Source organism: Empidonax traillii, unplaced genomic scaffold (genome assembly GCF_003031625.1).
Source record: "Empidonax traillii isolate 1590-97213 ecotype Southwest subspecies unplaced genomic scaffold, ASM303162v1 scaffold408:size522183, whole genome shotgun sequence".
NCBI lineage: Eukaryota > Metazoa > Chordata > Aves > Passeriformes > Tyrannidae > Empidonax > Empidonax traillii.
In genome coordinates, this window is record NW_020955601.1 from 501,140 (window position 1) to 516,122 (window position 14,983).

General features: G+C 43.1%; 1 protein-coding gene across 1 annotated transcript; it reads left to right on the forward strand.

The window, feature by feature from the left end:
• Nucleotides 1–13,833: 13,833 nt before the first annotated feature.
• LOC114062455 (histone H1.10-like) lies at nt 13,834–14,552 on the forward strand. Its single transcript, XM_027893858.1, has one exon. It carries the CDS (start codon nt 13,837–13,839, stop codon nt 14,473–14,475), a length of 639 nt encoding a protein of 212 aa, XP_027749659.1. The 5' UTR covers nt 13,834–13,836; the 3' UTR covers nt 14,476–14,552.
• The last annotated feature ends 431 nt before the right edge of the window (nt 14,553–14,983 follow it).

Below are 14,983 nucleotides of genomic sequence, written 5' to 3' on the forward strand. Positions count from 1 at the left end.
TCGCTTTTCCTGAAGTGTAAGGGGAAAAAAAAAAAAAAGAAATCTCAGCCTATTCGTGGCACTGAGCTAGTGCAGTCATTCCCTGCAGGGAGCAGTTGCCTTTCCTCTCCCCGAAATAGCAACTGACTTTACTCTGTGCTGGAGCCGCCAATTGCTTGATGACTGAAGTTTCCCCCCACCACATGTCTAGAACCAGTGGGGCTATCAGCCAGCCAGCTACTCCATTCAAGGCCAGTGTACTTTTAAAATCCAAGCTCTTTGAGACAACTGTGTGTGTGACTGGTTGGAGCACAGCCGTCACTCCATAAAAGGGAAGCAGCTCCACAAAAAGACTGTTGCTCTGAATTCCCATCCCTTCCCCTTCTCAGAAGACAAAAGCATGCAGCACCCCACAAAAGGAGTGATGTCCCTGTGGTTTTGCTCTATTTCTTAACCATAGGGTCAATTTTAATCAAAGAAATGTTTTTGGGTGGAACAAGGAAGAAAAGCTTTTTGGATGGAACTAAGGGGTGCAGCCCTGCTTAGACCAAAGTGGCATGTGTCTTTCTTGACACGGGGCCTGTGGTGCTGAGGGACTGTGGTGCTGGGGACATTTCATTTGTGCTTGAAGATGGGACATCTACTTTCTTATTTGGTGGATTCTTACTCTTCAGGACTGTTGCTGACAGGGAACCTCTGGCTGTGTGCTCGGGTTCCCCTGACCTCTCTAATCTGAAAGCTATCTAGCTGTCACTCAGTGGTGAGGGCTTACTGTTGAATTTGTGAGATGCGTACGTGGAGCTGACCTTAAAAAGGGACAAGAACTGAGAGACAACAGGCAGGGAGAAGAGAAAGCTGGGATTATTTATTTCAATGGCATCTTGCTTTGTTATTATTTTAAAATTACTGTGAAACAGTATGTCAAGTATTTTGTCAGGGAGAACCTGCAGGAGATGAGACGTGACTGAAAAAATAAATAACATTGGAGAATAACTTCAACCTGTCACTGACATGAAAAAAGAAAACATTGTTTTGAAGGTGCTTAAATATGCAGTATTGGTCTGTTACAATTTGTACCTACTGCACGTTAACAGGAAGGTGAGTTTGACACTGAAGGAAGCTGTACTTTAGCCCTGCCCTTTGTTTTAGCAAGCGTATGCTTGAATTGGAGCCCATCTGCCTTGGCAAGGGTTTGCAGTTGATAGACATGAGAGTTCTTTCACACATTCCCAAATAGAATAGGTTTTTTTTTTTTTAATGTAACTGCCTCTTCATTAGAACTTGTGCCTGCAGATATGTCCTTGTTAGGACAGTGAGTTTTGGTAAAAATGAAATAATGAAGAAAAAGGAAAAAACAAGGTCTAGAAGGAGCCCAAGATGATGACAGTTTTGGATCCTCTCCTTCCTTTCCCAGTGCTCTTTTTTCAATGTGCTCATCTGCAAAATGTTGTCAGAAACCCCTGTGATGCTCAATGTGTGGACAAGGATCTGACTGGAGTGGAGAAGAGACGATTCATTTTTTTAGTGTATTCCCTCACAGAGTTTCCTGCCCACTGAAAGATCTGCACCTCAGTCAAGACAAGACATTGGTCTCAGCCTAGGATGGTTTCTCATAGGAATCATCCCTGGGCTCCTTCACCATCTAAAGAGAATGTTTACCCGTAATCCCCCCCTACAATGAGGTGCATACCCAGAAACTATGGGTTTCACATGAGGAGCTACAGATATCAAATTCATTTTAAAAAAGAAACATAATATAATAAGAAAATTTATTTCCTAAGGAGTTGCCCTACTACAGTACTTCGTGATCTGTTCCCACCCCTGCTGACACTCATGAACATCCCTTTGGTGAGAGTGCTGGTCTTCTCTCCCACTGATAATTAGACCTGCTCCAGCAAAGGTGAGCAGGTGGGAATGGGAGCAGGATGGGAAAGAAACATCTTCTCTGAGCACCTCCCAAGGACTGAAAGGCTTTTAGTGCCGTTAGTACACTTGCCCAGATGTGAGAACATCTGCTGAGTCACCAGTAGTCCCAAGGGCCTGCATGGAGTGAATCTACCTGTGGGGTAGGTCTGACCTTCACTGTGCAGTCCTGCAAACCGGTGGAAGCCTCACCATTCTGCCTATTGTACGCTGTCACCCAGCCCCTCTGCTGCTGCTGTCTTTGTTCTTGACCTGTGAAGCATTGGACTTGATGGTGGAAGGGGCACAGGAGGTGTTTGACACCTCTGGCCAAAATTTGTACCTCTGCTCCACCCTTTCCCATCTAGCCACATCCTCTTGAAATGCATGAGGGTATTTTGTGGGAGCAGGTGACCAGAAAAGGGAAGGAAGGATGTTTTATTGCCTCAGCTCTTTTCCTTTCAGTGGATTTTGGCAGAAAGGACTGGTCTTTATGCTCCTGTTCTCTCCAGCAGGAGGGATACATTGCAGAAGTGTTTGAGCTGAAGCTGTTTGGAGCAACTGCGATGTAACATTTGAATGCAAATGTGAAACATTTGAAGCTGGAGTTTCAAATATGCACTTCTTTTATTAACATTATTTTGATCAAATAATTGAGAAAATGTGAGTAAATTTACATTTAAATACCATCTTTTTAACAGGGGATGTCTGTCATTGTTGGTACTTTCAACTTTACTGCTGCATCCTGGAGCTAAAAGCTGTCTTTCTTTTATTTTCTTTTTCAAATGAATCAAAGACAAATTTTAACTCTTCACAGCAATATATTAATTCAGATTCAGTGGAAATTTGAATAGGCCGAAACTAAAACAAAGAAAGCAAATTGTAGCTAAAAGGGCTGGATCAGCTTTTAGTAACCTCACCAGCTGATCCAAATTAATTTTTTGAAAGCATTCCAGAATGAGACAGGCTGCTCTGGGGTCTGGTCACTGGTGTATGTGGGATTTCAGCTGGGTTTGAAGAAAGCTACGAAGAGCAGAACAGGGTGGGGGGAACAAAAAAACCTATGGGATCAGAACATCTCTTGCTAGTTCCGTTAAAGTAGAAATTAGTCAAGTGCATTGACTGTGCCTGCTTTGTGAGCAGGCATTCATGTAACAAAATACTATCCTAAATTGCCTTGTCAAAACACTGCCAGCAGTGTTTGCAGAGATCAAGTATTTATTTGGACATGGAGAGTGAATTTCTGCAATGCACTTAAACTGACCAGCTTATGCTGCCATTTGTCACCTTTAATCACATGTTTCAGTGCAGGCTATATGGCGGCATAAGACTCTCTTTCTCTGATACACAGCTTCCCACTCAGCCCACATGCCTCCAGCCTTGCCTGTGGCATAGCTGACATAACTCAGTGCAACCATATGCAGGTTTCACTGAGACCAGTGCTGCTGGAGGACTTTTCTCTGTTCAGTGTCTTAGCAGTGGCAGCAACAGCATCACAATGAGCAAGTCTGACTACCCATTCCCTCAAGGACTACAGAAAATAGAGAATCATTACCATATTTTCAGAGTTGCAAAGAAACCTTGTAGACTGGTGAAAAGTAGAAAACAGGTAGCCTGGTTTCTTGTGTCTTTTTTCCTGTGGACTTCTTGATGACTGAGTTCACACTGCAATATTTCTCTTGAAAGAAAAAGTCTGGATTCTTCTCACCTACTAAACTATTTATGTTCATGAAACTTGCAAGAAGTCAGTGTCTTTGAAACCTTGGCTGCTTTGTCAAATTCTGGCTGAGATTGCCTAGGAAGCTCAAAAGATACTGTCTGACAAAACTACCAATAGCCCTGCTCTGTAACCCTCATTTCTGTAGGGATCTAGGCTAGAATGATCCCTGTGTCCTGCAACTGAACACAAACCACACATGTCTGTGGTTTCTTATTCCCCTTTGCTAAGTTTGAATCTTGCAGTGTTTAGCCAAACTGGTTTCATGTACTGCTCTGCAGTCTTCCTTCTGCCAGAGGGGTGTTGATGTCCTCTGGTGCAGGAGGATGAGCTACTGGTGTGGGAGCCTTTGGTGGCATTTCTGTCTCTCACACTGGGGGATCTGGGCAGTGCCCACAGGACCCTGATTTGAACAGGAAAGAAAAGCAGCTCAGCTTGGAAGCATGCCACCAAAACCATGTCTTTACCAAGAAAACAAATGGGCTGGAAAGACTCAGGTGTAAATCCCCAAAACTGATCTTGGAAACCTTGAGAGAAGAGGTTAGTGGGTAGATGTAGCATTTATTAGCTAGGAAATGAGGATGTCTGTGTTTCCATCAGGCAGCACAGGACCAAGTTTTTACCTGGCTCCTCTATTTGGCTCTTACCAGTGGCACGTTGCTGTTCAGGTTATTGATCTCTAACAGAGGCATTCCTGCTATCTCTTGCTCCTGAGTTCTTGTTCTCAGTTCCTCTGATATGGCTGTTGGTGAGGTAACAAGTGTCAGCTTTGGGGGCACCTAGAAAAACTCTAAACTTGAAGGCACCAAGCAACAATTCACTAATTGTCTGTGGTGAAGAGAAGGGCTAGGAAAACGTACCTTTTTCAAGAAAATTGGATTTGGCATCATCTGATATTTGCACAGTGGAAAATTCCTGATCCCATCTCTACACCTGTCACTGGCCAAGGCCAGAAAGCTGCAGTGACTGGCTTCACCCCACATCCCTGTGCCTTTCCCTACCAGCTACCTGGGCAGTCACTGGGTGATGCAATTTCAAATGTGCTAAAAAAACCCACCTGCTCTGATACTGAACCAAGAATGTAAAAAAATAAAACCTAAAAATAATGAGATAATATGGATTCTCAGTGCACTAGCATTGTCTGAAATAAATTTTATAAAGAAAACTTAACTTATTTTACTATTTTAATGAGCTGTAGTAGTTATTTTTAAATATTTAAAAGAAAAATAATATGGTTTTAGAATCTGAGTTTTTACTTAATTTTAATTCTTCTCTTGCTTCTTGGAATTAGTGAACTGTTCTATTGTACATCATTTGCAACTAGTCAAGAGGGATACCTAATATTCTTAACAATACATGGGCATTTGTAAATGTAATAATAACTTAGATAAGAGAACTTGTAATCAAATTTAGGTAATGGAGATGGAGTGATTTGGATAGATGGTGGCTACACTGCAGGTCTGCATGTCCATTCCATACCAGTTTTACCATGATGCTGACTTTGTGTTGGGAATATTCAACTCAAACCGCACAAATTTCATGAATGGGGTTTGACTTATCCTGGAATGGTCACAGTCATTTGTCATCGTTCCATTCATTCCTCATGAAATAAGACAATTTATCCACAGTACTTATAGAAACTGGTGCTACATTTGAGGAAGGTCACCAGAAGGATGAAAGGTTTAGGCGGTGATGAAAGACCGGCTCCTGGAGTCCTTAAAGTTTTTCAAGTCTCCTTTAACAAACACACTTGCAAGACCTGGTTTTGTGTGAGAGAGTGTGTGTGTGTGTGGTTTGGCTGTTCTGTTGTTGTTTGTTTGTTTGTTTTTTAATTATTGTTACTTTCATATTGTTATTCTTTCAGGATTAAAGTTCAGCAGGAAACGTTCCAAATAAAAAAACACACTGTGAAGAAAACAAAATTACAAAATTCATTACATTGATTAACCCTCCCATCCGGCAACATAGAAACATGACAGACACACAATGGCCTAAAGAAGCCCAGGAAAAGTTAAAATCTGTTACCTTCAACTTCAGATCGGGATTCATCTCACCTAAATTCAGCCCTCTTTAGAGGTTCACACACAGTGAGTTTATTCATATTCTGAAGCTCCCTCTAGAGCCAGGAGAAGAAACAGCCATCCCAAAGGCTGGTTCAGTCCATCTCTTCCATGCACCTGCTCTATAATACATGACTTATTATAGACAGCACTTCTTTATCCCTCTCCTGACTCATCCAATGTCCCACAGGTTTTTTAAGTTCATGTTCCAATTTCACGTATCCTGTCCCACTGATATTTGGGCTGCTCTGGCCCAGAGATGGTCACTTAAACCAGCCCTTGTTGTCCAGCAGTGCTAGCAGGAGATGCTGTTGTGGAAGACTGTGTGTGGCAGTGGAACATCCCTGCTGGCCCCCTTCGATAACGGGCCGTTCTTGCCCATGGATTTTTCCAGTCCCTTTTGTCCCTGCTGATACCAGCTTCCTCCACTGTCTCCTGGGACAGAAAGTCCAGAAGTTCACAGTTATTCATGGTATAAAGAAGTATCTTCTCTTGCCTATTTTCAACTAATGTACTCCTTTCGCAGAGTTACCTTCATGATAGCTGTGTGGGACCAGGGAAAGGAAAGTCCACGGGTTTGGCAGTGCTGCACTGAGAGGTGTGCAGAAGGTAGTCCCCCCTCATTTTCGTGAGTGACAATTTGTCAGTCACATTCTCAGCACATGTACAGAGTAGACATAGGGGTTTACAGAGCTGCACTTTGGAATGCAAGGAAAGAATGTTATGGATAACGTCACTGCATCACAGTTCTAACACTTTTTTCTAGGCCAAGGGAGACTAAGATTCAGTTTTAAATGGCTGAATCTGAACCAAAGAAAAAAAAAACCAAACCAGATTGTTACTACTGTTGTCAATCCAGGACTTTTATTTTCATGCCAGGTCTTCCATTCTCAAAATACGATGGCTGCAAAGTGATTCCTCTTGGTAACCACTAGGGCTGGGAAGTATAATCAGAAACATTTTGACTTATTACCAGTGTGCTTAGACAGACGGAGAAGAGAACATGCTTCCTCACTAAAGGCAGATAGATCTTTTTGTATCTTTGCTAGCAATAACATTAAGGCACAACCTGGTGTGAGGGCCCCAGGACTTATTTTTTACACACTGCCAACATCTGGTCAGAAAGAATAGCTGTCAATAATATAAAACTCTTTGAAGGGAAATTTATAAAGAGGGAGTGATAGTCTCATGAGCGAGTTAAGGACATCTTCGCAGTACTAAATCTGTTAATGGGAGATCTGTCAGGAGCAAGTCCCCACTCCCAGGGGTCTGGAAACCTGTGCTTCCAGAAGGGTAGAAGCTGGCCAGCTGCAGAGCCAGGAGATGATGGGGACAGGAGCTTGGTGTTTCTCCTGTGCTCCTGATTCAGATGTGAGTTGGTGCCTGAGCGCTCAGCTGCCTGGTGTCCCTGAAGCATTTCACGAGACTATAGGGATGTCAGCAGATGCTCTTGGCCTGGGTGGATTCAGCCTGCTTCCTGTACCCTCATGAACAAATGATCGGGACATGGAAGGGAGGAAAGGAAACTTGGGAGAGAACGTACTTCCCTGCACCTGCAGATACTCCCCGCGTGACTGGCAGAAGCCACAAGGGCATGCAATGGTGATGTGACCCTGTGGTTTGCAAACACATGCAGTTTTAAAAAATAATTTCTAAAAATGGTCTGATTTTTAGAGGTACAAATACTTGGAATTGTGGTAAACTCTTCTGGTAGCATCTGATCAAGTGCAGCCCTTGAAAACAGCAGGTAATGCCTCTTTTTACCAGTCCAGTAATAAAAAAAAACCCCAAACCAGCTCATCCCAAAAACAAAGAAAGAAAGAAAACAAAAAAAAAGGGGGGGGGAAGTATTTCCTTCTCTGGTTTTGTTTTGGGTTTTTGTTGTTGGGGTTTTTGTTTGTTTATTTTGTTTTGTTCCCCCCTTTTTTTTTTTTTTTTTTTTTTTTTTTTCCTAACCTATCCCAGATACAATCAGTAAAGAGAGTCCTGGCTATTGAGTCTAGATGTGTAAGCTCCTGGGGAAGAAAATGAAAACTGGAATGTCTGTGCTCCTCTGCTGCTGAAAAGTTCCTGGTATGCTGCTTGCAACCAGCAGTGGATGTGGATGGTGGTTTCACAACGTGGATGAGAGCAAAGCTTCAGAAAGATTTGGGAACACTTCTGTACTACAGAGCACTCCACAGGAGGGATGGATCTAATCTGGATCCAAAAAGAAATGGGCTGATCTGGCTATGAGCCTATAGGAGTTTGACAGTGAGTTTTGTAACTGAGGAGTGGGAGAAAGGCAACCAGTGGTGCCATTTTTCAGGACAGTGTCCTCAAGGACAAGACACAGCAAACTGTGTAACCTATAGAGAAGGATGCATCAGTGGATAGCATAAAATAGGAGGGTTAGCATTCAAAGAGAAGACCAGAGAACCAAATCAGTGCTGTGATTGCCTCAATATCAGAGCTTAAAGCCCAGAAAGAAAGACAGGAGCACTGGCACATTTTGTTGATATAGTAGCATTTTGGAAACCTTGAACATGTTAAAAAGAAACTCAAAGGAACAGCTGGAAGAATTGAATACTCATAGATGGGTGGAGATGGCTGAAATTACCATGCTAGGAACACCTGCTACTACCCATCCCAGAAAGGCCTGAAAAAGGGAGAGATGCTAACACTGATAACAGGAGGGAGGGTTGAGAAACAGAAAGCTTATTAAAAAAGCTACCTATGTGTCTGACTAAAGAAAACAGAAAATAACATAAATCCTAGAATATTAAGCATAAAAATGTAACTGAACTGTCCAAAAAGGGATTAGAAGATCGGCTAATTAAAAATTAGAACTAGTACTAAATATTTCATCTGTCCCAACAGCAGGAAAAAAACCTATCTGAGAGTCTGTCAGACCATGGGTGTCTTGGTCTTTAAGCCTCTGGGCTGAGCCAGACACACTGTTTGAGCTAAAATAAGGGTCAGAACAACCTGCTGGATAAATACAGACTTTTCAATAGTGGCAACATAGTTCCAGCATGCAAAGAGACATCCTGCCTTACGAGGTTGGAGGGTTTTTGATGAAGTTGACTTGGGGAAGGGTGATCTGCTTGATGTGACCTGCCTGGATTTCCAAAGACTTTTGAAAAAGCCTCTCTGAAAAGACCTTAAAGAAAAGTTAGCATCAGCAAGTTGAAAGGGAAAATCTAGCATGGATAGTTATTGATAGAAGGTTGAAAAAAGCTTAGGACTAAATAGAGGAAGGTCACCAGGGAGTTCTGCAAAGGTTTACACTAGGAACTGTGCTCTTTACAAAGTTCCTAAATGACATGGAAAAAGGGATAAGCAGTGAGATGATGGAGTTCACTGAGAATATGACTGGCCAAAACACTGGTGCAGTTGTTTGTTTAGAGAAGCTTTTGTCTCAGTGAATATCAACACAAATGCAATATGAGGTTGATGTCCACTAAGTATCATCTTAATCTGTGCTTTCCCTTACAGCTTGGGGTGGGGTGAATAATTAAAATAGATAAATTGCAATCTTGATCTATAAATCACATCACTCCAGTTGGAGCCTTTTAATTGTTATTCATAGTCCTAGGCCTCACTGAAGCTGAGAAACGTTGCAGTAAGTTAACATGAGAGGCAGCAGAGCTGCAGTGTGGCCTTCTGTATCTCCCAAACATTTGTCATATGGTTATCACTGCTTACATTCATTCCAAACTCAGTATTGGTAGGAGATATTGGCTGTTGGGATGGCCTTTATGTCCAGCCTGGATCAAGGCTCTGAACTGACAAATTTGCTTTGGGGAGTGTTTGTGAACTCTGCCTTTAAGGACCAACTGCAATCTTGATACCTAGAACATATTTTGAGATAAATCCAGGGGACTAGCATCTCTTGTAGTATCCTAGGGGGCCCCTCCAGGCTGGGTATTGTTTTACATTTGCAGCACATCAGAGATCAAGTGTTTGTTCAGATCAGATGACAACATTTTATAGTGAACTGGTATAGCTCTAGAAAAATGTTTTCCCACTTGAAGCAACTCTGCAGACTTGGAGAACTGGAACTGGGCTGAAAGGGTAGATACGTCCTCTTAATTATCAGACCTTACTTGAACACAGTATAGTCAGGGAGATGGATTAGGTCTCAAAAAGCAAAACTGTGCCTCTTTAGAGTGATGTCTGGAGATGAGCATCCTTCTTCTTTTAGCCACAGTACAGACCAAACATTGCACCTGAAACACTTCCTTCTTCAACCATTCTGTAGGCAGGTCTTCTCACAGTGAGTGATCATGAAGGAGTCTAGAAAATAGTAGTCTCTTTCCCTAAAATCTTTTCCTCAGCAGGAGTCTTTTCCTCTTTAGCAGAGTAGATTGGAAGTGGGCATTGATAATCAGGCCACCTACTTCTCACTACCTTTTATATTTCAGGAAGCATATGGAGGCTGACGCATTTCCTGATGTATACTCAAAAATTACATAAGTTTGGATCCAGGGCCACTGATTATCAGCATGAAGCTCCAGGCAACTCAAAAATCTCTTGCTGTGCTCCCTATAGCCCTGCCCAGCCATGGCACCACTGCACCAGGGAGCTGTCCAAGGCTTGGGACTGAGCCCCTGACCAGGACTGAGCCCCTGACCAGGCCTGACCTTGGTCCCACCTGCAGACTGACATCCTGTCCTTGCCTGGTTGGAGGGAGGGAGCTAAGGTTTGTGGCAAATTAAAAGTTAAAATGAGCAAAAAATTTCATTGCCTTTTGAACAGGTTTGGGTTTTTCCATATGAAATTAGATGAATCATCTCTGAACCATTTTTCTGCTGACAGGAAATGGTGAGAGTTAACACATATAGCTGGGCCTCAGCAGGAGAAGGGGAGAAAACATGAATCAGACAAAAACTGGAGGATTCAAGTAACTGTATTTTTGAGAATTTTGAATAAGTGGCTGTCGGTTCTCCTGTTTCCAAAATGGGTTTTACAAGTTTGGGAAAAGTGTTGTGATATGAAATGAATAACTGCAGTGCAGTTATTCAGGAAAAGTCATAAGGAAGGGTAGGAATAGGAGATAAAGTTCAAGAAGAATTTTCATCAGTATGAGAATAAACAGCTGAATACAGAAATTCTGTAAGGTGCTCCTCCTAAGTCTTGCAATGTCATCTGTGGTGGATGCTATGCTTTGTCCCCTAGAGCCAGGTTAAGTAGCACAAAAGAGATATGCAATAATCAAGAAGGTACCCTAATCTTGCAAAAATTGCTTGCTGCCTTTCAGACATTATGTTTGGTACAATATCTTTTTGCAAGTTAGTAGGCGTATGTTACTGGTTTTAATAATCTATACTTTTCATGCTGTCTGGGAAGTTGTCTAAGGGAGCTTTCAGATCTGGTCTTTATCTAATTGATAGCAGCTGCAAAAAATTGTTTTGTAGGATTTGAGGACAGATTTTTGTTTGACCAGATATCTCTGTCTATACTAACAGTGCATGCAGAGATTGACAGCCTGAAATACCACTGAGATCCTGTGGTTCTTGGTGTCCACCTCTTCTAAGGTGAGGTAGCAAAGCTTGCTGTAATTGCGATGGCAAATGCATAAGAGGAAGGGAGAATCTCTCCCAGCAAACATCCTCCCTATCTGTTTTTTTTTTTTTTTTTAGTATCTGCATTGCAGGGAAACATTTACTATTTCCATGTATCTTAGGTAAGCTTGATCATGACTAGAGGAATGACCTCTGATGCGTAACTTCAGGTTTTGGTGTTGGTAATCACACAAATAATAGAAGTATTTGGGGGACGAGAGTGAACCATAAACTACAGTCCTTGTATATTCACTGCTGAATGAGGTGACACTGTATTCAGATCTCCCTGTATGCCTTGATTTTTCTCTAATACTTCTGCATCCTCCCCCTAATAAACATGACTTGACTGCAAGTATGTGAAATGGAAAGCAAACAATGGAGTAAACGCATATGTAGAAAATCAGATAAGTAGAAGCCCCTAAAATAATTACAAAAAACCAGCATCAAGTTGCAAAATGGCTACGTAGTATTTGATACAGAATGATAAACACAAAAGTGGAGTGAGACAAGAACTACAATGATGTGCTGCAATGTTGCTCTGGCATACACTGAGAGTTTTTCCTCTGGAGATGGTTGGTGTTGTAGTTGTCACTGCTACATTGGATTTAAACATAAAGCTGTACTCCAGCTGACTATGTGTGTATAAGGAGAACAGTCCTGAGACTATCAAGTCACAGGTTGGAGGAAAGTGTGCTATTGTGATGCATTATTAGCCTTGTAAAGTAGAAGTTACATAGAATGGGGGAATTTTTTTTATTCTGAAGTGCAAAAACTTCTGTCCCAACACAAATATTGGCACTGGTAATTGAGAAGAGTTGGGGAGTATAAAAAGCTGCATCTTAGACACACTGTAGTAAGTTTAGTTTTTAAAGGCCATCATGGATTTTACCAGACCTCGATGGGAAGGAGCACACATACACTCATCCACCTGATTTCTGGAAATTTTAGGGGATGTTAATAATTTCACTATTCAGTTCTTTATGCCCCCTACTACTACAGGGAATAAATGTGATACAGTCACGTCTCTTGTCTTTATAATATTCCCAGTCAACCTTGCTCATCCCACTTACAACATGCTTTGAAAGCTCAGATCCAGATTTGCTGAATTTGTTGTCTTATTCACACTCTGCCTCAGTCATACCTTCTCAGCTAGGGGACTTCAATGGAAAGGAAGAGTTAGAAAGAAAACATAAGTGAGAGAGAAAAATGTATCTATTTTCCTAAAGTCCTTCTTAACCATAACTATAAAAGAAAAGGTCAAAGTGCTGATTGAGGTTTTTTTTTGAATGGGACTTTGTGAACTCATGGTCTTCCAAAATCGTCAAGAGAAGAGGTTCATTTTACTGCCCGGTGGTGGAATGAGAAAGAGGAGTGAGATGATATTTTTCCACTTACAGATTCTGCATTTTATTCAGGGACCTGCTTGGCATCACACCTGAACTGTGCCAGTGCAGTTTGTCTACATCAGGTACAAGATCAGCAATCTGACAGTGCTAAGCTATCTGATGGCCATTAAATTTCATGGTAAATAAATTGGGAGCTCCTGACAGAGACACAAAAATATATTCATAGTTTTAGCTGATATGAAGGTATGCGTGCTAATAGAGTAGTCACCTCATCATGGATAAAGAGCTTTGCATCACTTTGTGCTGCAGCCAAAGCGTTTATGTACAGAAACTGCTGTGATTTGATCTGGAACCTGGCAAAAAATGCGATTTTTCTTTCCAGCTTGGGATGAAAATATGAATAAAATGGTGCTTTCAAATCTTTTGCAGATTCAACTTCTGCCAATTTTTTTTTCCCTGTTAGTGAATCATATGAACAGATTTTACAGATTTAGACTTGTGTGCTTTATTTAGAGTGTTTTTTCTTCTTGTGCCAAAGACTTACATGAAGCTCTGTGGTTAGACAAAAATCTTTCAATCTTTGGTCTTCATGTGCCAAATTATTCCACTGATATTAGAGAGCCTTTTGGTATGTTAACAATAGCCAGTGTTTCAGAGAAGGTAGTCCATTCTGAGGTGGATAAAGTATATGCTCTGCAACATGTCATGCACAGCAGTGTGAAAGTCTGGAAACTTTAGGTTTGGAATTACAGGAAAGAAATATCCCTATATGAGTGTTTCACAGTCGTCAGAGGTACAAAACTCTGTAGGAGAAGCAGCAGCATAGCTGGTGTTTGTGCCTCACTCTCTTCGAAACCCTTTTATTTCAAAGAATTAAATTCTAACTGTTTGCTTTACTATCTAATGTAAAAAGAACCTCCTAAAGATTAAGACTGAGTTTCCTGACTCGCTTTAACTTTAAAGGACAATCTCTAATTTACAAAGAAAAACAAAACTTTTGCTCTCTCGAGGTCCTTTTAGGGTCTCTCGGGATTTCTTGTCCCCTAGCTAAGCAAATGCTTATTTTTTCGCGAGGAGACACCAACAGCAGAAAATAGCCGCTAAATCGGCCTCACCGATGTAGAAAAGGGGCGATTTCGTGACAGGTAAAGGAATGAGCCCAAGGAACACAAGCGGGAGCTCGGAGCGCCGGGCGGGGCGGGGCGGGGCGGCCGGAGCCAATCAGCGCCCGCTGCGCTGCTATAAAATAGGCGACTCCGCGGCCGGCGCTGGAGTGTGTCAGTGCCATGTCCGAGATCGCCCCCGCTGCCGGCCCGGCCCCCGCCGCCAAGAAGCCGAAGAAGGCGGCAGGCGCTTCCAAAGCCCGCAAGCCCGCGGGGCCCAGCGTCACCGAGCTCATCACCGAGGCCGTGTCCGCCTCCAAGGAGCGCAAGGGGCTCTCCCTCGCCGCGCTCAAGAAGGCGCTGGCCGCCGGCGGCTACGATGTGGAGAAGAACAACAGCCGCATCAAGCTGGGGCTCAAGAGCCTCGTCAGCAAAGGCACCCTGGTGCAGACCAAGGGCACCGGCGCCTCCGGTTCTTTCCGTCTCAACAAGAAGCCTGGAGAAGTAAAAGAAAAAGCTCCCAAGAAAAGGGCTCCCGCAGCTAAGCCCAAGAAGCCGGCGGCTAAGAAGCCCGCCAGCGCCGCCAAGAAGCCCAAGAAGGCGGTGACAGCGAAGAAGAGCCCCAAAAAAGCCAAGAAGCCGGCGGCCATGAAAGCAGCCAGGAGCCCCCAAAAAGCGATAAAAACTGCCAAGCCCAAAAAAGCGGTGGCAGCAGCAAAGAGCCCAGCGAAGGCAAAGGTGGTAAAGCTGAAAGCAGCAAAGCCGAAGGCGGCCAAGCCGAAAGCGGCGAAGGTAAAGAAAGCAGCCCCCAAGAAGAAATAAGCCCTCCGTGGAATAAAAGGTTCTTCTTCACACTTAAACCCAACGGCTCTTTTCAGAGCCACTCACCCTTTCTCAAAAGAGCTGAAGTGCTGTTTGTCGCTGTTTTGTGGAAGGGAGAATGGGGTGATGGGTCGGGGAAAGGTGGTGTGCTAGTGCAGTTTTATCTTAGAGCGGGGAGGGAAAAAAATGTACTGGTAGCTTTTTCCTGCTGATACGGCGCTAACAGCCCCGCCCCATGGGCGGGGTGGTGTGAGCACAGCGCATGTACACTGCGCTTTAGAGACGTTGATGAAGTTCAGACTCTTTTTCTGAGTTTGTGGGTGGCTCTGAAAAGAGCCTTTGGGTTTCTGTTGTTTAAATCTTCTTGGGCGTTGCTCTTCGGCGCTTACTTGGCTTTGGCCTTGTGGCTGTCGGTCTTCTTAGGCAGCAGCACGGCCTGGATGTTGGGCAGCACGCCGCCCTGCGCGATCGTCACCTTGCCCAGCAGCTTGTTGAGCTCCTCGTCGTT